At 40.9% G+C, this 25828-nt stretch overlaps 1 protein-coding gene across 1 annotated transcript; it reads right to left on the bottom strand.

The window, feature by feature from the left end:
• Positions 1–9819: 9819 nt before the first annotated feature.
• cpe (carboxypeptidase E) lies at positions 9820–25828 on the bottom strand. The gene is made up of 9 exons (XM_069168277.1): positions 25458–25828; positions 16863–17059; positions 16481–16648; positions 15476–15593; positions 14944–15126; positions 14044–14183; positions 13329–13428; positions 12901–13019; positions 9820–10980 (listed from the first exon to the last, which is right to left on the bottom strand). Exons 1-9 carry the CDS (start codon positions 25696–25698, stop codon positions 10882–10884), a joined length of 1365 nt encoding a protein of 454 aa, XP_069024378.1. The 5' UTR covers positions 25699–25828; the 3' UTR covers positions 9820–10881.

Genomic DNA, 25828 nt, shown 5'->3' with positions numbered 1-25828 from the left:
ACGAGTTCACCCTGCGTCTCCACAGCTTACCTGCTGCGTTTACCTGCGCGTCGGCTTGCTCCGGCGTCACGAAGCGACCCATTATGCTCCAAATGCAGGGACCTTCTCGGGAGTCTCGGGGGGCCTTTGGGATAACTCGGCTCCGAACGTGCCCGTCTCTCCCATTTATTACCGGGAGATTACCGGAGCGCTGTCTCTGCTGCTCCCGACTAATCCTGCCCTCTGGGAGAGGTAGCGGAGCGCTGACGTCACGTTATCAATCCAGCCGCAAGCTGTCCACTATGCACGCCCCAGGCCGTAGACACAAATCCCCTGGAGGCAACACGCAGACACTGCGTTAAATTGTGTAGGTCAACACACTCCTGATTTTTTGTTCCCCAAACAGGTGGCAGCTTGAACTTTTCATTAATTATAGAAACAAGGGCCAAAGAGCTGGAAAAGAGAAGCAACAACCCAAATCAGCATGTGGAATTTATCTCCTCTTATGAAGATCTGGATACTTACTTGGAGCCTACGGAGTCTCCTAGGGGCCATGGCGAAAAGTTTTTAGGACCTACTTTTGAGATTCCCTCGTGATATTTGGCATTTCCTCGCAATACTTTTGCAAGATAACTTTGGTAATATGGCTCAGAAGGAATGAAAGAAGAAAAGTATTGTGAGAGAACGCAAAATGTATTGTGAGGGTATACAAAAGTTGTCCTCAAAGAAATTATTGCCGTGACCCCTCAGGGGCTCTGTACACATTAAATTGGTCAGAAAATGTTAATGTAATAAGGTAGCCTTCTACAAATTGGTGAGTTTGTTGTTAACAGTATTAGTTTTGTTAAGATACCTGAAAACTGAAACCTGAAACTCATGCTGATATTAAACTGCAAAATCTTTACTGCTTAGATCATTGTTTAGCATGTCAGTGTGCTAACACATGCTAATTGGCATGAAACACAAACTGTAGCTGAAGCTGATTGAAATGTCAGTTGGAAAGTTAAAGTTGTTCTGAACCAAAGATAAAGTCTGGCGATCACCAAAGTCCACAGACTTTATCATTTGGTGACCATAAATGTACCCACCCTAAAAAAGTCATTTTGGTGTAATTCACTAAAGTCACTCCTTCTTAATAGTTTTCTGATGGGCCATCTGAAAATAATCCCACCATTAATTAGATACATGGCCTCAAAAAGCAGTATTTTTTTTATTTGTTTTTTTTTTGGGGGGGGGACAGGGCATGTCTGTTTGATTGACAGGCGTGTGGTGCAGTCAAGTTTCTGCCATATGTGGGTGCGGTGTAGTGTCCATGGGTTCCCAAACAGATCAAGTCTGATTCATCGCTCGCCCAAATATGTTCAAAAATTTTATGGGAATCAGCCCATTATTTGCTGAGATATTTCAATGTGGACCAAAGACGTGACTAACCAACCAACACTGTCAGACAGAGCCATTGCTAAAAACTTCATCACCTGGCAAGAACAAGATTTACAAGTTTACAAGAGTGGTTCTTTAATTGGTTACCTCCTACAAGTTGGCCTCCAATTAATTTTTTATAACAGAAGTAAAATTTACTGCTTGTTTTATTGGTCTAATTTTAAGGTTTATTGCTTATAACACGCCTTTAATTTTTTTTATTGAGCAACAGCACAGAATTGCTTTTCAGATTCTCTGACATCTGAGCGACAACAAGGACCTGTGAAATGTGTCTTAGTTTGTGTGTCAGCATCGCTACTGTTGTGGCAGAATATCTGAGTTGAGTCTCTTTTTATCAGATGTGACTGTGTGTGTGTTTCTGTGTGTATTTGTAGTCTGGATTTCCCTGCTGAGCAGTTACTAATTAACACTGGGGAAGGCATTGAGCGGGGTCTAGGCCTTTCCAACCACTTACAGCACCTCTGTGTGGTTACCATCCAGCCAATCTATTCAGCAAAATGCTTCCTTCTTAAATAGGATCCAGCTATTGAAATTAATGCTGTGTGCGGGTATTTGTGTCCCTATTTAAAGCACATATCGATCAGTGAAACTCTGCGAAAGTACCTCGCCAGCATTCTGACCTAGCACACCGACCACCGCCACTTCCACACACCTTCCTGAAACCACACTCTCTCACAAACAAACACACATGCATCAGGAGGAACCCTCAAACGGAGCAGCAGCCCCTCGAGACTTCCCCAAGTGCTGTCGTCTGCAGGTATTGGATCGCTATTATTAGCTTTGTTTTCCTTAAACACACTTTCCCATCAATTCTATATGCAGCTGCCTCTACAAGGTTTGCACTGTACTTTAACTTTAAAGGCATCCTTTGGCCAAAATCGAAATGTTGTTATAAAAGTTTGCACTTCTCTTCAATGGCTGATTACTGTCCCTTTTTAGACTCCAACAGCTGCCAATTTTCAGTCCATAGAAACAAATCACATGAAAATTCACTTCTCTGTTTGTGCATATGCTCAGAAAGAATTGTTATGTCATCATTGTACTTGTTACAGCTTTGGCACTTTGATGTCCATTATATTTACAATTTTCCCAAAATATAACCAAAATCCCACAGATGTTGACTTGAGACCAGTCTTAAACAAGATTTAAAAATTGACAAATCAATGTTTTTATGTTAAAGGTCCCGTGTTTTTCACTGTTCCAGTCTTTTATTTGCCGTCTTGATTATCCATGCGGAGATATTTTTGTGGTTTTAAGTACCAAAAACCCTTAATATAGTTATATATCTTTTCATTTGAACCTGTTTTTAGAGCTGCACAAAAAACAGGTTGTTTCCTGTCTGTGTCTTTAATGTGTATTGACATCAGTGACCCTCTCTTCTGACTGGCCGACTCTTTTCTGAGTGACGCATGGCCAGGCCAAGTACAAGCTGTCTTTGGTCTTGTAGCTCGCTAGCTCCACAACAGAATGACCGCTCAGTGTGTTGTCCGGCAAAAAAGGTTGAACACGGGCAGTTCTCAGGTCGGACATATGACATAAGCATGAGTTTGTGAACTCACAAAGTTACAGAAGTTCAAAGTCCTGCTGTGATTGAGCCTGTGGCGCAGAGATGACTGAAGACATGTAAATGTCTTCCTTATGAGGACTTGATCTGATCTGGACCCGCTCTCACCTTCTGACTTAATGGACTCAATCTTTTAAACTTGTTTTATACTTTTAAGTTCCTTCACAACAATGAATTTCATTAACAGGTGAATAACACTGAAGTGCTTGACTGTGAAAAAAATAAAAATATCTCACCAACTGTCTTTACATTTTATTCACTTTATTAGTGACTGTTCGGTTATTATAAGACAGTCATAAAATTCGACCTGATTTTTTACCAGATGAATACTAATCCTCTACCATCCCATTGTAACTTTTATTTCAGGTCAGTACAGTAAATCTATAAAGATAACCTTTGGTCAGCTGATAAAAGACAGGGACAGGGGAGTCAGAGCATGGGAAAGGAAAGAAAATGAGACCAAAGATAAAATGGTAAGATTACCTGAGGTAAGAAAAAAAAAAAAAAGGAAATATTGTGTTTTCTCTCAGGCCTGCTGACTGTGATGGTGTCCTAAGTGTTTTGTGAAATTCCCCCAGAGGGAGTTAAGAGGTGGCCAGAGACATCCATCACCTTTTGGCTGAAATGCCACAGGAAGACAGTCTGCTGACACAACAGAGGATGCTAATGCTCAGATTTTGTTTAGTACAGCTTCAAAATATATGAAAGAAGGGAAGGAGGGAAGGAGATAGTTCGAGTTTGAGGCAACTTGAGGGAAATGTTGAGCTTTTTAAATGCTGTTGTTGAATCACACCAGTCAACCCAAGAAGATCCCCGAGGTTTTAAGTTTGACTGTAACATAAATGATGAGTGTAGCTCTCCCGTGTTACTGGAGACATATGCGTACTCAAACACACTCGCATATGAGACACACATACAAGCTACGTGGAGTAGTGTGTCCTTATGTAAACAGAGAGAGCAGAGGGAAGACGAGGTACAGAGAGGAAATCCTCTGTTTAAATGCCAAGCTGTGCGTGCCATTCTCTCTCTCCCCCCTGCTCTTATTTCCTCTTTTCTGCACCTCTCATGGCTCACATTCTGCACCTTCACCTCTCCTCCGCTGCCGCTTGTGTGTTCGTGCATGTGGGCGTGACTGTGTGGGTGTGCACGTGCCAGTTTCGGGCTCACATTTACGATCCCGGTCGTGAGTCAGGGAAGATGACACGGACTGCTTTTGTCTTCATGCCACCAGGATTTGCCAACAGGGGCAAGTAAAGACTCGGAGCAGGATGCATGTTGGTGAGAGGATAGGGATGCGGGTGTAATATTGTCCCCGTGTCACCAAGAAATCATCATATATTACGAACTCAGACAATAAATGCCTCACTGTAAAAAGGTTGTAGTCAAAGGGGCTGTTGTCCAAGACCTTTGACCTTTTGTCACCTTATTTTCTTCTCAAGTGATAATACTATGCTGATGTGTTTTGAGAATCGGTACCACTGTAGATACGATAGTGTTCATGCGCGTCTTTTCTGCTAACATTTAAATCCCCAGTTCCTCCCGTCCATGCTGAAGTGTCCGTGTGCAAAACACTGAACCATAAGTTGCTTCCAGTGGCAGGCGAGCACCTTGCATGGCAATAGGTTTGTAAATGTGCGAGTACATCATCAGTTGTCTGAGACCACTGAGGTCAAAAGGCACGATACAAGTGCAGCCCATTTACTGTGGCGTACACAAGAAGATCCAGTGTGACCATTGAGGGTTTAAGTTTGACTGTAACATAAATGATGACTGGAGCTCTTGCGTGTTACCGGATAGAGCACACACACACACACACACACACACACACACACACACACACATACGAGCTATGTGGAGTAGTCTGTCCTTATGTAAACAGGGAGAGCGGAGGCAAGATTATTTAGTGTCTTTTGAATTTTCTTTGCCAAAATTTCAAGTGAAACTGCATTTATTGGGTTTTTGCACACAGCATCAGTTAGTAATGAAGGGATTCAAAAATGTACAATCATAGAACATTTACAAATGTTAATTTGTGACGTGCACCCTGAAACCTCAGTATTTTCTGTTCTCCTTTTCTAAACAAAAAGGACATTTTGCTGAAATCATAAAAAAAATATATATATTTTATCAAATTTTATAGTCAAACGACCTACTTTTGTTTGGTAAAAATGATATAAAAAAATATACGTGTGTATATTTATTTCCAAAGATGTTGCTGGTGTTGTGTTATTGTGAGAATGAACTATCTTACTTTAAGTACTGTGAGGTGAAATTTCACCTAGATGCAGGTGAACTTATCTCACCACAGTTTTCTCTTTGATCTGGACATTTTGTTTATGGCTGCAAAAGGAGGATGACAGCTGGATAAAAGGCCGATGGCTCCGAGTTAGATTTTGGTGAATTGAACTCTGACAGACAAAGAAGTGCACTGAGTGAGCAATAACTCCCAAACACACCAAGTCCTACCGTTCACACATCCCCCCTACTCTGAAAGGCGAAGACTCTCTCTCTGTGTGTGTGTGTGTGTGTGTGTGTGTGTGTGTGTGTGTGTGTGTGTGTGTGTGTGTGTAAATGTAAACATTAGCCCCTCGCTGACATAGCACTTCTTCAGGAACCTGGGCGTGTGTGTACTTGTATAACTCACATTGCAGCGATTTAACTTCCTTTTGCGGACAAAGAGCTCGTTTCCATAACGTAAATAATTAAATCTTTGGGTGAAGACTTAGTTTGAGGTTAGGGGTAAGGTTTAGGCTAAGTCTCCAGGAATTGAATGCAAGTCGATGTATTGTCCTTTAAAATGATGGAAACATTTCAGTGTGTGTGTGTGTGTGTTTGGGCTCGCATGCGTGCGTGCGTCTTCTCGCTTCTGCTCCCTGCAGATATGCTTCTTCTCAAAAAGGCTCTAGAAATAAGCAGCAACGACCGTAGACTGTGTTTATGTGTGTATTTGTGTGTGAGAGTTGAATTCCTGGAGAAAGACATTTCAGCCAGATCAAACTTTGGTACACTGTAAAAACCAACCTCTCTCTTTTTGCACATGATGCAAAGTACCTTTTGAAAATCACTGACAGTGTCACAAAGATGGTTTAAAAGATTCTTCTTTGGGGGAAACGATTCACACCAATCATCAACCTGCAGCACCTGTAAGAAAAGAAGCAGCATCAGCAACACTTTAGGTCTTTACAGAGCATTCACACATACAGAGACGCAGACTCTCACTCCTGTTCATCAGTCTGAAGCTTGCGGACGCGTTCATCTTCTGAGTGATGTGTTCACATGAACTTTTTTTCCCCATATACAAGCCTCAGTAGTTGTGAGTTGCAGTACATCACTTTCCCTCCATTTTGTATGAAGTACTCTCAGTTCAAATTGAGTGCCGTAGAGTAAGAGATTTAAAATAGGCACGATAGCACAAAGCTTGTCTCATCTTCGCCATGTTGTGTCACTGGATGCCTTTTGACTCTTTGAGTCGTGATGGGCAGTGTGGCAGCATGTCTTTCCATGCTCGACATTAACCCCTGTTGAATCAGGTTTTTTTTTAGTTTTGTAAGTTTCCCATTGGTGATTCTAAATTGTGTGATAAGTATTACCATCTCCGACGCCAAATGATACACAGTATGCAGAGGTAGAATTAAACCTCAAAACAAAGATGAAGTCAAACAGTAAACTGATTTGTCCATGTGTGTCAAAGTAGGAAAGTAACTGACTTTTAAGCAGGAAGTGATGTCTCAGTGTTTGTTGACAGTTTGTCCCACTGATCCTCAGCCATTTTCCAATTCTTAACTGAAAGTAAAGCCAACACAGAGAACAGATGAGAGGAGAGGATGTGCTGTTAATTGTTTTAAACGGTTTTTAATATTCTCACAGCCAGTGGCTTCACATCACGCAAAAGATTAACTGCTCTTTAAGTTAAATTTTCCAGTTAGATGACGCCATTTCCTGCCACTTTGAACTTCTGAGAGTCGGTGAGCTCTGAGGGGTAAACCACTCTCTAATGAAGAACATTCACAGACTCCACAAACTCCACAGCTAACAAGAAACACTTCTCATCATGTAAGAGCTCAAATCCACATTCAAATAAGGATCAATGACTATAGTGGATCCTTACAGAGAGCTGCAGCGACCTCAGTGCTGAGATTGACTTCAGTGACATGCGTCTGTCAGCGATTGTGATGTCATCTGCACACTGCTGTCATCTGCAGGATTAAAGGAGTCATGACAAACATGGACGGCTGTGCCACCAGGACAGAGCGTAAAATTACAAATGCCAGCCACAACCAAGGGAAAAAAAAATTGTTTTGATATTTTAAAAACCAAATTACATATGACTATTTTCAAAAGTCCTTTTGGTGTGAGATCATCTGTGTCCTGCTGCCGTCCACTACAATCATGCAGAGCACTTTATGAAAATACTCCCTCCGTGAGATAACATTTTAACTTGTGGAATACAGTTACATTTTTTTAAATACTTATTTGGGGGGAACAAAATATCAAAAAGTGACAAATATGACCATCTCCCAGAGCAGGAAGTGATGTATTCTTGTTTTGTTTGTTTAACAGTCCAAATCTCAAAAATAGGCAAAGCCAGTATTAGTGAATGTTTGCTTTAAAAATCACTCTAATGCTTTTCAAAACAACTCATGATTAATTTTCTGTTTATCAACTTATCCACTATTTCTGTTACAACTCTAATGTCACAAAAATGTCGATAATATTTTAGTGACTCCATCATCTCCAATCCCTCTTGTGAGACTGATGCAGACTTGTTATGTTTGGCTCTGTAACACATCCCCAAATGTTGTCTAGTATCAGATCTGACCGATGTCGACTATGTGCTTAGATTAATGTCCTGTTCTCTCTCTGCCTCTCGGCCGGTCTCCTCTGTCCGAGAGCCAGAGCAGTTTGATCAATGGTATCGATGAGAAGATGCTAATACCAGATGCTAATAGGACTATATGACTAATAGACCGAGGGTGCCATTGATCTGCAGAGTTAGCATCTAATGCTTAAAACAGCTGATTCAACCACAGAGTTGGACAAAAAGTGCCACCCTTGCTCGGTGTGTGTGTGTGTGTGTGTGTGTGTGTGTGTGTGTGTGTGTGTGTGTGTGTGTGTGTGTGTGTGTGCGTGCGCGCACACTAGAGAGTGAAAGTTAGGTAACAATGCATTTCTGCTACAGGCCAAATGATACAAACATACACACGGTATGCAGAGGTAGATTTAAACCTGAAAACAAAGATGAAGTCAAACAGTAAACTGATTTGTCCATGTGTGTCAAAGTAGGAAAGTAATTGACTTTTAATTTCCACAGCCAACATTAGTCCTAGTAGGAAAAGCACAGACGTTACTAATAGTGTTAACGATGGCTCTGCTCTTTCAAAAGTCCCAGGATGTCGTGACAGTTTGAAAGTGAACCAGCGTGTGCCAAAACCCTGAAAATAAAGCTGCTAAATGGAATCCAGCCATCATTAATTTCATTATTTATACCTGCACTTATTCTGCCGTGACATATCAAAATGCTCTGTATGAAAACGATTATTATGCGCAGGATGAGTCAATTAATGCAGGCTGAGAAAATAACAGAACTCCGAAGAGAACATACAGAACGTCCTTACATCCGTCCATACCTTTATTATGATGTCCCTCCCCACAGCTGTGTACTACACAGCCATTAACCGGCTGGTTAACAAGTCCATGGAAAACACTTTCTTCCTCTTATTCCTGATTTCTCACTGCTGTCTGTCTGGAGGTGTGTTTGAAGGCCAAGCACATTCACCCAGGTGTTTTCACTTATTCTGCCTGATTCATGCAAATTAGCTTTTTACAAGGCAGCAGGAGACCGAGGTAAACTTTACAAAACAGACTTGACTGACAGTAAACAGTTCCTAAAACTAAAATATTGCTTACTAGCTAACACTTAAATTTGTATTTATGTGGATTTCTACTTGCCTTGCAAATCACATGAAGGTACACCATATACAGAAGGATCTGCCCAGGAAAATAAAGTACCAAACTTTTTGTTGTATTCCTCCGTTTATTTTATTTTCTGGCCTCCAGTTTAAACAGATGAATCAATACCCTGAAATTTTAAAATTTACCTATTATCTATTGGACTTGGTTTTGATATATAATTAATATCTTGATACATATAAACAGTAATTTGATTATGTAAATCCCACAAACGGTACATAATTTAAAAAAAATGTGACTATATTTCGTTCAGTCACATCCCGTCCTAAATATTACATAGTACCACATATAGTATTACACATTAACGCCTTTGCTATTTTATTAAATTTCCATGTTAAACACGTCCCCAAGTAATAAACAACCCTCCTCTATGGATAAGAGACACGTGAGACTATTATCAAGAACATTAAGTCTGCTTGTCAACATCATCAGGCCAGAGTGAGATTTGAAAAACTCCAGCAGACATTTAAATTATATTTCCGTCTGATCAAAAATGGAGACAGTAGCTAGCAGCCTTATAGCAATGAGTCAAGGACCCTTAATGTTATTGAACCTGCCATTTGTAACTCTGCTTAATTTTATTGCAGGTAGTGTTATGATGGCAGATTCAACCTGGTCCCAGGACAGGGGCCTCCAGAGTAGAAAGGGTTGAGTTTGAGGCAAACTGTCCCTTTAAAGCAACCAAGGAAGAAAAAGAGGGGTGTTTTTGAGCTCTGACAGACTAACAGGCTTTAACCAAAAACGTAATGAGTCCTCGTCCTCACTAATGTGCTCCATTCAGCCTCATTAAGAAGTACAACGCACCAATTAACACCTGTAGACTCTGAGTCCCCGTCTGAGCTCAAACAAAGGCAACGAGACTGCAGTTTGACAACATAAAGAGGGGGATTTTATTGATCAGTTCATTCTTTACAGTTTGTATTTGTTTCCATACATTCAATAAATCCTCTTGGTGGTCTCACACTGGGTGAACAGTCAGGCGTCCGCTCAGAAGATTAGTGTTTTAATTTTACTTTGAAAAAACAACTCCTACCGCAGTATTCCAGTATTTCCTGTGTAGAGCACATACAAAGGAATGGCTTTGGGTAGTCTGAGGTGGACCGATTAATAAGTGTTATGGCCTTGTTTTCTTTAGATTTTCTTAGTTACAAAACCACACATTTCTTGCAATACCTAATTCATAAATACAGTATATATTATAACCATTTATCTTGTGCTAAAATCAAAGCTGTGCTGCAGTTTAAAAAAAAACATCTCAACATCGATAAGATACAGGGAAATGAGCTTGCCTGTATAGATTGTTTACAATATAATGTTTACAGTGATTTTACAGTGTTTTCAATGTCCCTGATTATCTCAGAACAATAGCATTGTATTCTTTTATATTACAGGAAAGAAACAGAACGAGTATAAATCGGCGTGTGTGTTTACAGTTACCGGGATTTGAGAGGGTGTGTGTTTTTGTGTGCATTAGCTTGTGTGTTTGTACTAAAGCCTGGAGAAACAGAGACATTTAAAACAGGGGGAAAAAAATGAATTCCTATAGACGGAGCCATGTGGTAATGACGTAAACAGCTCTTCTTCTTTTTTTACATATATAGTTACTCAGTCATTCATTGGTTATATAGATGGGTGCCATGGTTACCAGTCACGTGTACAATAAAAAACACAATACCACAGAAGTCAACACCAATCTCACCAGCAAATTCCTCCTTTGTCTGTCACTGTGTGTGCAGGATATTCAAACAATCTACAGGAGTATGAGGCAAGCTGTTACATTAATAAACAACGTAATCAATTAAAACAAAAATGGAAAGAGAAACAACCAAAAAGAGACAGTATATTCTTTTTAGAGGGGACGGGCACACAGAATGTTGAATATATTACATCGATGTGTGGGTGGTTCGATCATCAGAGGGACAAACGCTTTAGAAGTTCAGTGTCTCTGACATCATCTTCCACCAGTCCATCAGCTCCTCCCGCTCCTCCTCCTTCCTCTCTATCAGAGACTCCAGCTCAAAGTCCACCTGAGAATAACAAGGCAGAGAAGAGATCAGAGCTAAGAAGTAAAAGATGCGGCCACAACCTTTTCTGTATTTTACAGTTTCCACTTTGGAAAACTTTTTCAACGGCATCCAAGGCTGTTTATCAGCCAATAGAAGTGGCTCATGTGTCCTCATGTGACCACCACATGGTTCAGCTATCCACTGGGCAAAAGTTGGGGATAGTTCCTGTTACATTTTTGGTATCCTCCCCTTCAAAGGTCCAAATGAGGCAATCGCTAGAGGTGATGTGAAAATACTGCAAACCACTGATTGGTCAGAGAGAATCATCACTAATGGGACATTCTGCACAAACATAGCCAAGCTACGATAGCAGCCACCATTTTTTTTTTATTATTCACTGGACGACTTGAATAAATGGAAACCACCAAAACCACCCAGTGGTCAATTGAGGACCTGCAGTCATTTCTCTGTTTGGCTGCCAACAAAAGGGTAAAAAAAAAATGTGTCAAGCAGAAGATGAAATCAGGGTTTCACACGTTGTCACTTTTGACAACCAGCTACCCTGGGGAGACACAGTACTGCATGTGACAAATGACATTCTCTCTGAAGAGGAAAGTGGACTAGAGTTGAGCTGAACTGGTACCGTGCAGTGGAAACACAGCATGAATGAGGAACATTGGTTTCGCAGTAACAGGTGGTCACATATAAACGAATATCACACTCAGTATCTTGATTCAAGAGTAATCTTTGGCATCTGGTGTGGTTGACCTCTCTGACTCCTGGTCCACACCTGAGCCGGGTCTGCTTAGTGATGAAGACTGTGAGATGCAGTTCAAATCTCTGAAGAAGCAAGTTAGTGATCATTATGAATCTTTTTAATTGTTTTATTTTCCTGAGAAATTAATTGACAAATTAGGACTTCCCCCCCGGACAGCTTTAAAAGGAGTGGATGCACTGCAATACGAATTTAAGGCATGTTGAAATGAGAAACACGGCTGGTAAGAAAAAAAATATTGCTTTTGTTAAAGAAAAAATATGGCATATTTTGTAAAGAAAAAATACTATAATCTCCTTTTATAAATACAAAGTTAATAAGAAAAAAATCTGCAGATTTTAATTCAATACACTGGAGGGTTTTAGAACTGCAGCCTCAGTTGGTCTGGTATGACCTGTAGTTTATGGTGGCTAATCTTAGCTAATCTTAGCTAATCTTAGCAAACCTTTGATCGGTGCAACCCTACGATGGTCCTTTTGTTGACTATTACTATTCTCTGTGAAAAAGATGTTTAAAAGTGCAGCTGCCGAAAACACAGGTGCTCCCTTCAAGTCTAGATTTTCCATCAGTCTTCGTAATGGTCTTGTGAAATCTGGATAGTTCACATCTGCAGGCCTATAAAACTGAAGCCATCTTAAATTGCTCCCAGCTCATTGTCTTATGTAACAAATAGTCTCACACAAACATGACTTTGTTTCAAGGGTTCATGAACTTTGCTCTTTTTCAGTGAATTTCCAGGAATACAATAATCCAGTCATAGTAAAGCAAGTGTAAATGAGGCATCACAATCTGTCTTCTTGTCATTGGTGTGTAAACATCTGTAATGAATCACTGTTGGTTGGTTACTCTAAAAGACGCCTCTACACTAGAAGATGCTGTATATTTGACTGATGCAAGCACTGTCTACACATATGCACTGTCTACAATATGAAAGAATGATACATAAAGGTGCCTGTTTATAATGAACAATTAGGTATATTTTGATTCACAAATAGTGCTTAGACATATTTGTAAATACACAACTCTATAAGGTCTTTCTCAAACCTTTTAGAGAGCTGAAAGGACCAGACAGCAAATGTGAGTTAGATTGTGTGTGTGTGTGTGTGTGTGTGTGTGTGTGTGTGTGTGTGTGTGTGTGTGTGTGTGTGTGTGTGTGTGTGTCTTACCCTGGTTGCGGGGCTGTAGGGAACAGCCACCTTCTTGATAACAGTCAAGTATCCTGGGGCAGAGGCCGCCACTTTGTAGTTTCCTGGAGCCAGGAGGCGCCAATAGTCTCCATCTTTGGCTATAAAGTACAGGTTGTTTCGTTAATAAATGTATTCAAGCAACACACAAAGCAGCAGGTGATGCGCAGCTGTGGAAATAATCACATTCACAGCACTACATATTACAGTCACTGTGATACAAGAGCAGGTGCAAATAACTAACAGAAATCAGACAAAAGAAATGATGCAGTACCCTTTATGTCCACAAGATGGGGGCATTCTAGCATTTTACCATTCAATTTCTCACGCAGCTTCAGTTACATGTTGAGTGTGATGGAGAGAATGTTAGTTTGGTTAAGATTGGGTACATTTGGACTGAATGCTAGTACCTGTGGTGATGTCATGGTCGATACCCTCCACAGAGATGGAGGCATTGGAAATGGGGTTGCCCTGAAGGTCACGGACAAAGCCCTTGACGCCACGGTGAACCTACACACCACACACACAGACACACAAAGATTCAGTTCGATTCAAAGACGGAGGGACGGATCTCTGTTTAAAGTTGGGTATAAATGGCACGTTATTCTTTGTTGGAGAGGAAACATGCAAAAAAAATGTGGAATCTGAGAATAACAAGGATATGCAGAGAGCATTTCCTCCAGAGCATTTACTGTTTGAGTGCTTGAAGCAACCATTATGTTTTTTTGGTCAAGCAACCTCTTCTGAGCATGCTCAGTAGTAAAGGTGGAAGTAGTGGAGTGACTTTTGACACCATGAGACTGCAGTTTATGTCCCATGACTTACCAACAGTCAAAGCTGGGTCCCTTTTACCATCAAAGTGATGTTTCTTTTATCCCATCAAGCTGTGCCTTTATCATACCTCAACCAACCTAAGATCAGAAAATGTGTCATGAATAGTTCGGGAACAGCCAGAGGAGTCAGCTCAGCCCTGACAAACAGCCTATTCAGAGTATTTTTTTTTTCCTCACAAGAGATAACCCACCTTGGTTTTGTATCTGTGTCAGGTGCTTCAAATAAATCCATAAAACAGATGAGACCTGACAGCATGATTTATAATGTGTATATTTATAGTGCTCTGCCTACCTGCTCGATGTAGTTGACGAGGGAGTTGCGGTTCTGCTCCCAGTAGTTCTTAAGTGTGTCCTCATTGGGGAACTTGTCACAGCTGAGCTCCAGAGTGATCTCGAAACAGTTGCTGCTGAGGTAGTTGAAATCCTGCATGCCTGTCAGGTAAAAACAAGGACAGTAAGAGAGCGATACTGATATGAATGAGTGGTAGTGACAGGAAGTAGAGAATCAAAGCGGAAATGATCGATCAATAAGCCTGATTTTTGCTATTTTTGATAAGAAAGAATTTAGGTTTCCAAATTTAAAATGGGCTACATTTTAGCTGAAAAATGAGTTAATTTAGACACATGGGTCACATAAAACTGCTGTTTCAACTTGTTGAACAGAACCCGACTCTTACATGTGCTGACCAAGTAACATCCGCTTCTAGCTCATCATAAATAAAAATATCCACTGATAAAAAAAAATCTTTTAAAACTGATGTTCAGAAGTACAAAAGTTTTGTTTTTAATGATTTTAGAAATAGTGTTTGCAGTAAATGATTTGTCCACCAGAGAGCACTGTGTGAGTTAGTTTTTTAACTGTAAAATGTCTCTGCACACCTTAGTCACAATTCGTTTGATAAAAAAAATGAAAGGCAACCTCATAAAAAAATATATATATTTTATGTTTTTAGGTCAAATATAGAATTATTTTTGCTTCGGCTTGAATTTCAAAATAAAAGCCTGCCCTATAATATATTGTATTTGCTACATGTTCAAATATAGCATGAAAGTATGGAAAAAAATGTTTTTTTTAACCTTGACGTTGAAAATTACTCATTGTTCAACCACATCCAGCTCAGCTTTAACCAAGTAACACAGGTGTGTTTTAACCTGAGAAACGCCAAAACAAAAGGATATTGGAAGCTCTTACCTCCTGGCACACTGTACCAGGCTCCGCCATTAGTTATGCCATCTTTGAAGCTGGAGTCGTCATCGTTCTTGCGGCATGGGGGTCGCTGAGGGTCTGACATGACCGGGTTGTACATGGAGTAAGCTCTGGCCAGAGACTTGAACATCACATCATCTGGACTGGCACTGTACTCGTGGGTGGATCCTTTCAGGAGGAAATGAGATGGAAGAGAACAAACAAGTGCACAATGTTTAGTCAGTGGTATGTGATAAAGTGTGAGCAGAACACCTGCATCTGCAACACATTAAACGTAGGCCTGCTGAGCACATTTTGTTTACTCTGAGGAATAATGCCGAGAAAGGAAACATTTTCCATCTGATTTAAATCAAACTTACGACATTCTGACGAAAAGCAGCTCAAATATTTGTTTCAATAAATCTGCACAAACATCCTTATAACATGGAAGGAAACAGTTTATATACAATTTAACAAGCTAAACAACAAAACGAAAAACAGGGTATGAGATTGTGTGCATGTGTGTACGTGTGCATACCAGTGCGGGTCTCATCATACGGATAGTTGGCCACGACGTCTCCTCCATGCAGGTTAGCTGAGAGGACGAAGGGGATGTCCATGATCCAGTGGACCACAGACTTGGTCTCTGGAGCCAGCTGCAATGGCAGAAAAGGCAAAAATGTACAAAATTACAATTTCTAATAACTAAATAATATTATAAAGTACCTGCAAACAAGTCAGGTTAGTTAATTTTCTGTAGGTTCATGAGGCAGCCTCAACTCAATTCATTTTTATTGTTATTCAAAATGCCGATTATAGCAGCTATGAGTCAGCTCGACATACTCCACCCTTCTGATGTAAATGTCCGCAGAGAACCAAATGTTTATTCATCCACACCGAAAAATAGATCCCAACAAATGCATAATTTATTCTTATCTGAGTAACATTTGCTAAAAATGACATCAAATCATAGTGTAAATATTAAAGGAAATTAGTTAGGAAACTACATATCATGTTGCAACCCGGTTTCACACCAAATCGTGTGACACACCCATTAGTCCACCACAGGATATCGTGTCTGTGTCACGTGTTTTCACACATCGTGTGAAAAGTAAAGTTTAGCCACCAAAAACCAGGGAATTAGGTTTGGGAAAAAACGACTTGGTTAGGGTTAGGAAAAGATTATTTAAAGAAACTTTGCCATCTCATGAACTCCAACCATGACCTTCGAGGTAGAAGTCCTGGGTTTGACCCCAGTCACACTTTTCAAAGTGTACTTTTCCTGCCTAATCTAAAATAAAGTAACTGTCTATCTATCTAACCAAGCCAAAACATGACACCGACGTCCTGTTGTGGACTGACGGGTGTGATACAGCGCTGCACATTGAGTGGGAATGAATTCGTTCTGGGCTGACAGAGACAGGGAAGATAATCTGAAAAGGCTTGTGTGACACACATTGTTGTTTTGCCCTTTTGATTGGATTTGTTGAGAATGAGGAACAACCCCCGTCTTAGCCTTTAATCACTTGTTCTGTTCACCTACCTTGGTGTTTTCATCCACAGCCTTCTTCATGTTCTGCAGCAGGTGGTTGTTGGCTCCACCCTCGCGCTCGTTGATGTAGATGATGCGGTCCAGATCGGGGAAGTTTCGGTTCAGATCCACTCCCTGCGCGTTACTGCGGCCCATGAACCAGTCTTTGATCTCTCCAGGCTGCGTAGTAAATAGTAACGGATGTTCAGACAGAGACAGAGGAATGAAGAGGCACAAGTGTCTGGAGCTTTGATACGGGTCTTGCTGTGTAATTTAAGGCCAAGATTTGTGATTCCTAGATTAATGTTTGTATCATTGTAAACTCAACCTGTCTGCTGTTAAATCCTTGGATCAGGTTTCTAGGCTATGCAGTGTGATTTTGCCTTGTCATCACCTGTGAGGCGGCCTTCTCAAAGCCATCTGGGTTCATTGAGGGCATGAAGTGGATACGGGTGTTGTGGATGAGTTCGATGATGGTCTCGTTGCCTTGCTGGTACTGGTTGCACAGGTACTGAGTCAGGTAGATGAGCAGCTCTCGGCCCACCGCCTCATTTCCGTGCATGTTGGCGATGTACTTGAACTCAGGCTCACCTTTGGGGAACCAAAAGATACATGTTGTTTTTTGTGCGTCACAGAGCTACGATTTGACATTATGTATTCAACCTTGTTCTGAACAACATGTAAATGGCTCATATTAAGAGGCAGAACTGAATTTGAATAAGGCACAAATGGCCACATAAGCATCACAATAACATCATCGCCTTTGTAAGAAGAAGCATTTTAGTCGGTAGTCACAGAAACAGTCCTTTTATCTCCTCAGGACCAGGAGAAGGCAGCTCATTTGTGATGGATGTAACCATGGACACTCAGAGCCTTCGACCAGCTATAACACAGGATGTACACGGTCCAGCAGTGATGAACACACTGACTCATCCACTGAAAGGTTAAAAAGAAGTGAACATCGCAGCCCTGGACTCCTTTAGGACAATAATGACCGACACACAGTGGATTAAGGTAATGACACTGTCACAGATTGTTCGGCCTGTTACTCGTTGCAGAGCGGACAGCTTGTGACAGGTCTGAGATCAGATTCACAGAGAGTTTAACTGCAGGACATCATGTTACATAATTACACATCCACAGGGAAACTTGTGATATATAAAATGCATGACGTTTATTGTTTGTGATCACAGACTCTGACACCGCACGCTGTCACAAACATATTCATCTTCTCACATTGAAAAAATACTATTTCAGCAGTGAAGCTTGCTTTAACCTTAAAAGTACAAACAATTAATGTGTTTTGTTGCTTCGAGACTTATTTTCTTCCCTTATTTTATCTAAACTTAGACTTTGTACCATTTGGTACATTAGCTTATCTTGGATGTGTCAGTGAGTAGGGACAAAAACTCTCCTTTCCTTCATCACAGGTGATTTTATTTTTACATTTAAGAGCTATTTCTGTCCCTATTTGTGTTCTAATGACCCATGCTCCCACCATCTGTTTTATATACTAATTAGCCTTTCCTTCTCTTCTCTGTCCTCAGCTATACAAATATATACAAAACACACATGAGCATGCGAGAGACTCACAGCATGATGTGCACATTTCCTATTTACTCAAGATTAATGTCTATCTGTGGCTGTATGAAAACAAAGGAGCGTCTTTGATTGTTGATGGAAAAAAATAGTCTTTTGTTCAGATCAGTTATAAAATGTAGCTCGAGATCGGCAGATGAGGAGGAGTGTGTCTGTGTGTGTTTGAAGCCAAATTGCTGTAGGGGTCCCGTTTTTATTGTGAGGTTTTTGTGTGTATTTTTATTGCTTATTTTTACCCTGATTTTGGCATTTCTCTGCCTTGTTTTTCACTTCATTCATTTTAAAAGTAAAATACTGTTGAAAATCCAAATAAGTATATAAGTGTGCGTGTCTGTCAATATTTGAACATTTCAGCTGATTTGAACATTTCAGTGTTTGATGTAAAGTAATGCTTGAGAGAGTAACACACACACACACTCACACACACCGCCCAACAAACATCTGGTAGTCGGGTTATTTTTAAATGCACCATTCTGGTTCCTCTCAGAGTTGCTACTAATGATTTCAAGACTACAATTAACTCTTTCCATCCTGGCGGCACTGAATGTTTTTTACAGGCTTCAGAGGCCTGACAGAGCTGTCAAACACACACACACACTCTGCATTCATACACACACTTTGAAGTTTTCCAATGGGAGTTACTGGGATTCAAGCTATTACACAGATGCTCAGTATGTGGAGACCTTTTGTTTCCCCCTTTAGAGACATGTTTTTGTGCTGTTGATACTCATGTTAGCGTGTGACATAATGCAGAGCTGTACATGTTTGTATATGTAGACCACACACTAAAACCATCATGGGCCAAGTAGGCCTTGTTAAGAATTTCAGATGTGTTTTGGCTGATGTGTGCATACATGGCAGAGCAGAGGAGAGGTGATGATAATTCACTCCTTAAATTCAGCACAACTGCCATTTGTATTCATATAATTATCATTTCTGCACACCCACACATTGAGAAGAGCTGTGTTTATTCTTTTACACGAACAACAAAGTGTCCGTCTTTTCCTAATTTATTCCTTTTCTTTCTCAAACCGTCATGAAGCTTGTCAGCTTCATAACTTCATAACTTCATAGCTTCCTAAGCTTTTGTTCTGTCATATGCACACACAAATCCCTCACGCATAGAACTGAAATGTGTGAATTTTTCACACATTAAAACACACCTGTGATAATGCATATATTATCTTTAATAACAGATAATATACCAGTATTTCTTGCAATTAAACAAAAAAGAAAATTCACAAATATATGTCCAAATATATTTAGTTTACAATGATACAAACATAGAACCAAAAGACACTAGCAATGAATGATTAAAAATGTTAGTGATTATTTTCCATCCGTCTATCCATCCATTATCTACACCCGCTGTATCCTGAACAGGGTCACAGGGGGGCTGGAGCCTGTCCCAGCACACTTTGGGAGAAGGCGGGGTACACCCTGGACAGGTCGCCAGTCTATCACAGGGCCAACACATAGAGACAGACAGAAACAAAGACCATTCACGCTAACATTCACAGCTAAGGGGATTATTATTTTTTTTTTTTTCAGAATTCCCAATTAACCTGAAATGCATGTATTTGGGAGGAAGCCGGAGTACCCGGAGAGAAACCCAAGCAGGCACACAGAGGACATGCAAACTCCGCACAGAAAGGCCCCAGTCAAGGTTCGAACCCAGAACCTTTCTGCTGTGAGGCGACAGTGCTAACCACTGATTACTTTCTGTCCGTCTAATTGATTAAGAACATTTCAGAGGGTTGTTACATTACAACATGGGTACCTGCGATATTCTGTGTCCCCAAAACAATCTCCTTTTCCTTCCTGTTCTGATGCATTTCACATCCGAAAACATATTTAAAAACCCAAATTTCACACGTTTTGTGAGAGAGCATTAATGGCACAGCTCCTCTCTTTAACCCCTGCTGATTCCTGCTTCCCAAAGATCAATAAAACACATCCGATGCCGGCAGAGCCCACTGCATCATCCTATGAGTGTCAGAAATGATCAGAGTGTCTGACAAGTGATCGATGTGGTCTGCTAGGTTACCACGTAATAATGACTGCAGCTACAATGTCATTTGGGAAGCACCACATTAGTGCTCTCAGTCGTCGTGGCAACCCTGACAGGGGCAGGTGCTCAGGGAGAAGAATCAACTCGGAGATGAGAGTAAACACACTCTCACTCATATTACAGACACGCATGGAGGAAGCGCACCAGTGCTGCGCTGCGCTGGATCTTATGCTGCAGTAGATCTTGTACTAAAATCCCAAACTATCTTTCCAGTTTCATTTTCAAACTGTCAAATTTTAACAAATTACACCAAATAAAGCAAATTTTGCGTTCTATTATTTACCATTGTATAAGACTCTTTTAGATATGCACTGTCATAGAAAAAAAAAAAAACTACAAAGTTGTGGATTCTCACTCAATTCAACACTTAATTTTACTACATACACAAATACATGTTAAAGCTAACATTTTTGGTTATTTCAGGAGTGGTTGGCAAGCAGTTAAGTAGAGATGATGTCATGTAGCCCGTTAAAATAGTTTAGAGAATAAAAAACAGAAATAGAAACAAAACCATTAACTGATTATCAAAATAGTTGAAGCTGAATCTAAATACTCTGATAATCCTTTGAACTGATCGATTGTTCCTGCTCTAATATTTAGATGTCTGAGATGTCTATATTCTATGTTAAATATGTACAAGATAGTAATATTGGGAAACCCCTTTAGTTCAAATAAGACAGAACAGTAATGCAATTATTTCCCTTAAACAACATTGGAACAATGTCAAAGCCTTGTGGGAGCTGTAGCTGCTGATTGTTACAGAACAAAATAACTACTGTTCTGTGTCTCATAAAATGACGTGTTAGACAAAGAAAAAATGGACAGAAAACTCCATCAACATGTTGCAGGAAAAGTAATGACGCAGTAATGTCTAAAATAAATACACAGAAATGAGAGGGAGGTGGGACTTTGGCTGGGATGTCACGCAGCATGTTGAGAAAGAACGCTAAATAAACTGCAAGACAGCAGAAAACAAAACAGTGAGTGTTAAAGGAACAGTGAACGTAGAGGACAATAAAAAAATGTTGCATGGGCAAGAACAAGAACAGAGCGACGGGTAGTAGAAGAAGAAAAACAACATGAAGCAGTAGTCAGATCACAGTGAAGGCAGAGGATGAGGAGGAGGAGGAAGAGGAGGGGGATGCGTGTGGGCGTCTGATGTATAATGAATGACCTCTGGCTGATGCCTTGGCCTTCCTCTCATCCTCTTTCCGTTTCTGCCTCTCTCTTATTCCCTCTGCGTTCTTTCACCCATCCCTCTTCTTCTCCCTCATCACACTTGCTGTCCTGCAAGATGTCCTGTTTTCTAAATCATCATTCCTTTCTTTTTTTTTTTTTATCTCCCTTTTCCATCAGCTCCTTCTGTCTCTCAGCTGTTTTTGCTATCTCTTCAGGAAGAGTCTCCTCATAGTGAAAACATAAAAAAATATATACTAGGTTTACACTCTATTCTCCTTCACTGTGACGCCCTCTAATGGAAACATGTTCCATTTGAAAGACACTTTATATTCAATATACCATATGTCATCTGATATGATGTATTCGGCAGTGTGTCTGGCTGCTATACACTTCAACTGGGCATCTTAATGCGTGCTCTCTGGGGATTACACACTTCCTCTGTCGTCTGATAAAACAGTCCGGCGTGGAGTCTGATGACTGTCTCCACCACATGAGACAGTCTGCAGTATATTGAATGAAGCAGGGCCTCATATTGATATGATTTTTCCTTCACCTTCAGACATTTACAAAGCCATTACAAGATAGGGTTTCTCCTTATATTAGAAATGTTGTATATGGTTCCAGGCATGAGAGACGAAGGCGTTTCGCCCGAGCCCCTTCTCCTTGAAGAGAAACACCACTTCTCAGCTCCAATATGAGCCAACTGTGAGAAGTAAACACCTCCGTTAAATGACAAAATATGTCACTCGTGTTCAGAGGGGGAAGTTTTCACATCATTTTTACTTACATAAAAGTACCTGATCACTGTCATCCAAATGGTCCTAAAGTATTAAAAGTTAAGGTACTCATTGTTTGTGCATTAGAATGGCTGCATCACAGTTTAAGTAGTAGTAGCATTAACTTTAGCTTCAATAATTAACATCATTAGTAGCAGAGGAGGAAAATGTACTTTTCCTTTTGAAATGTAGGGCTGTAAAACTATAAAGTAACTTGTAACTGATCGGTGCTAAATTGTACTTAAGACTAGAGTTCGCATCATGTCCCCTCAGACAATAAAAAAAGATGGTTATCATCACACATCTGTCTTATGGGTTATTAGAGGGGTGTTAAACCATGGGAAAACTGTATCTACTAACAGGCCAGAAGGTTCAAGTAGCTCTTGTAATAATCACAGGAGAAAGGGATGAAGTCAGGTGATGAAGTTCACGTTGGAAAGATCAAACAGGATTTTCAGAGTGTGAAAACAAAAGTCAACGTTGACTTATTTTAATTTACATTCTGTTCTAGGTTTTGTAACATTGGGCGCACGTTGGAGTATTGTACTGACTGTAACCAGGGCGTAGTGCTATTTGTCAAAGTACAGCAGTGCACCTGTAACATGTGCACACGTGGGCAAGCGCACTGTTAAGTTCTTAAGTTTGTTTCTAAGTTTGTGAAACCACTGCGGAGGCAAGTTTACATACAATGGTCAATAATGTAGCCGAGATTTTTTTTTTTAAAGTCAACAATATAATGAAGCAAATTTCAATATTGTTCTTGATCGTCCCATTACAGTCACAACACGTTCTGCAAATGACAATGCCTTGTCAATAATTTGTTGATTTCTGTCTACTGAAACACTGAAGGGGTTTTAATTTGAAACAGATAGAGGAAGTGATGAGTTTGTATTAACGCGTAATGCAGTACCTTTAACACAGAAAACTGTAGCGGATCAAAACGAAGCTTCAAGTGAACATTGTGAATCAATCAATTTGGCTTAAATGTCAATATGGCAAATTTGACAATTCTGCAATTACATTTTTTTTTATGAATTTTGGAGAAAAAAGAGGTGCAGCATCATTCTGATGCTCTCCATCAGCACTGTACATATGATCATAACCCAAAACATGATTGTTTTCTAAATCTGCAATTATAAAAAGAAGAGCTTTAACAGAACGCTGTGAATACCTCGGCCTACTGTCCCTGATTCCCATACGTTCTGCAATGCACGCTCTCACTGTATATTAACATGAAACCAGTGTTTACACTCCTGGCTACAGGCAGCTCCCATGCCGCAGTGTATGACAGATGGCTGCTTACTGACAGATGCATCAGCTCAGGACCATCGTCCTCCGGAGCCAGACAGCCAGTCAGCCAGCCAACCACAGGCTGCCAGTCAGTTCAGTGCTCTAAGCCGATCTGTTGCCCCGGCAACTGCTATTTCAGCTCCACCTTAGTTTGAGCACAGAGCAGGGTCAGATCAAATATTGGTAGGACACCTTTAAAAAAAAAAAAAAAAAAAAAAAAAAGCTTAAAGATGGCAGATTTTATTCTTCTAGTCGCAGACCCCCCTGTGTGTTATCACTCCTCCTTCACTCGCCTTCGCCCCGTCAGTCTCTGGAGCTCCTCGTCCTCTTTTTCCTTCTCTGTTTCATCCTTCTTTCTGTGGATGTTTTGCTCGGCAAGGATGGAGAGGGAGAGGGTGGGGAGGGACGAGAGGAGAGGGTAGGAGGGGGGAGGCACTACCCCTGTTGGTGAAGCAGCGGCTTGGAAACTCATCTGGTTGTAATAAGGGCTCCACATCGCTACTGTGACTCATGCCTGCGCACGCCCACCAGACTATTACAGGCTTATTTAGTACCTACGAACATTAGACTGTGTGACCATGTGAGCTGAGCTGCTCACCAGACCTGTGGTGCACCATTTAGACCACACAAACACACCCAGAAAGAAAAATACACCTTTACACACAAATTCTACTATCGTTAAAATCCCACAAAATACACTCTATACGCTGCTATATGCAGTAATGACAGAGTTTCCTCTTCCTTTTGAAGACTCTGTCTCAGGATTACCGAGACCAAATTAATCACTTCCGGCAGTGTCGGCGGTTTAAAGCTTCTGTTTGGAGAGTTGGCTAGAAATCACTGAACTGGTACCAGCATTCATTAATGAATGATAATATGTGTACACAAGCTAATCCGTTACAGTTGTATTTTTGCTCTGTACGTGTCAACAGAGTTCATCTCACCACAGAGTACAGACACTGAGTGTTCAGGGGTTAAAGTGGTAACAGGAGTACATTTGGTTTGGTTTACAAACTTAAGTCAGAGACTGGACATCATTGTCAACCAATCGTCATCAAATATAGACAGGCATTAAAAGTTTGACTGAAACAGCCAGAACGTTTGATGATTAAATCATGGACTGTTTGAATTACAGCCTTTCAGTCTGAAATAAAACACAATAAGAATAAGGATATTGTCTAGTGACGTTTGATTTAAAACTACATTCAACAGTTTTCTACTTCAGCTGCAACATTTTTAAAACCATCTGATGAACTTTTAGATGACAGTGTGCTCCTCAAATGGATCTTATAGTCAAAAAGGCAAAATAAATAGTTCAGTTTCTTCTCGAATGGTGCATAACTTGGGGGACAGAAAAAGGTGCAATGCATCTAAAGAAGAAATCTCATCTCACTGATTTCTTCCAGCCTGCGTACTAGTTTATTTAGTATAGAGCAGTGTGATGAAGATGATGGTAATATCCAGTATTCACCAGTTCTGAGGAACACCATGACTCAAGCCTATCAGGGCTTACTGGTTCATTTAATATTCAGTCTAAGCTTCCTCCTCTGAATTCTGTGTCTGAACATTATTTCCTCATTTGTTGGGGCCAACACATTTCAACATACAACTGCTTTTAGTTGGAAAGTGTAATTCAAACGCAGACCAATGAGCCGTGCCCTCATTGGGCATGATTCACATCCTTTGGGATGTTTTCTCAGAATCATGACTCCCGATAAGCACGGAGATTCTTATCAACCAGCAAAATGGCGGCTTTGCGTGGCTGATCCCACAATCTATCATCTCCATTCCTCTGAAGTGATGCAGCAGGCCCTGCGCTCGCCGTTTTTACGCACAGCACGACACACCTGCGCTCCACCTCTGCTGTTTTCTGAAGGGATATCAGCCCCACCGGTCATTTATGTCTCCTCACACCAAATCCGGGCATCACCAAGCTGCTCTGCGCAATAGTGCGTGATGTGTTTCTGTTATCACAGCGTGTGGTGGTGGGGTTCCTACCGAGAAGCAAAGCGGGGACAAAGGGGTGCACATTCACCGCATTATGAAGCAGACTTTGTGTATGCGTAAAACTGACCAGGCTCGTGCGTCCCGGGATTGTCGGACATCTCCAGCACCAGCAGCTCGCGGCCCTCGAAGCTCTCCCCAATGGTGTAGATGCGGGTGATGGTCGGACACTGCAGCCACACCGACACCAGCGCTTTCCGCAGCTCCTCATAACGGTGGTACTCGAAGGAGATCTCCCCGTCGGCTCCGGCCGCGCGGACCAGGGCGACCACCGCGGCCCCGAATAAAACTGCCGAAAGGAAGTGTTTCATGTTGACGCGTCCTCGTTTCTCTAAGCCCTGTCTGCCTGTCTGCCTGCGGCTTGGTCCCAAGCCTTATCTCTGTGCTGCAGCTCCGCTTTAGGCTATAAATATCTCTGCCTCTCTCTCTCTCTCTCTCTCT

This window comes from Embiotoca jacksoni, unplaced genomic scaffold (assembly GCF_022577435.1).
Source record: "Embiotoca jacksoni isolate LCO1_2020_lvr unplaced genomic scaffold, fEmbJac1.0.p SCAF_4, whole genome shotgun sequence".
Taxonomy (NCBI): domain Eukaryota; kingdom Metazoa; phylum Chordata; class Actinopteri; family Embiotocidae; genus Embiotoca; species Embiotoca jacksoni.
The sequence above is the reverse complement of the archived record's forward strand: the minus strand, read 5'-3'. Positions and strand labels throughout refer to the sequence as shown.

What these genes read in the sequence shown, in the direction of transcription:
- cpe (XM_069168277.1), bottom strand. Translation starts at nt 25,698, where the DNA reads ATGAAACACTTCCTTTCGGCAGTTTTATTCGGGGCCGCGGTGGTCGCC. An exon ending in TCCCGGGACGCACGAGCCTG is followed by an intron (nt 17,060 to 25,457) that starts GTCAGTTTTACG and finishes GGTTCCCCAAAG; the next exon opens with GTGAGCCTGAGTTCAAGTAC. An exon ending in GTATGATGAGACCCGCACTG is followed by an intron (nt 15,127 to 15,475) that starts GTATGCACACGT and finishes TCCTCCTGAAAG; the next exon opens with GATCCACCCACGAGTACAGT.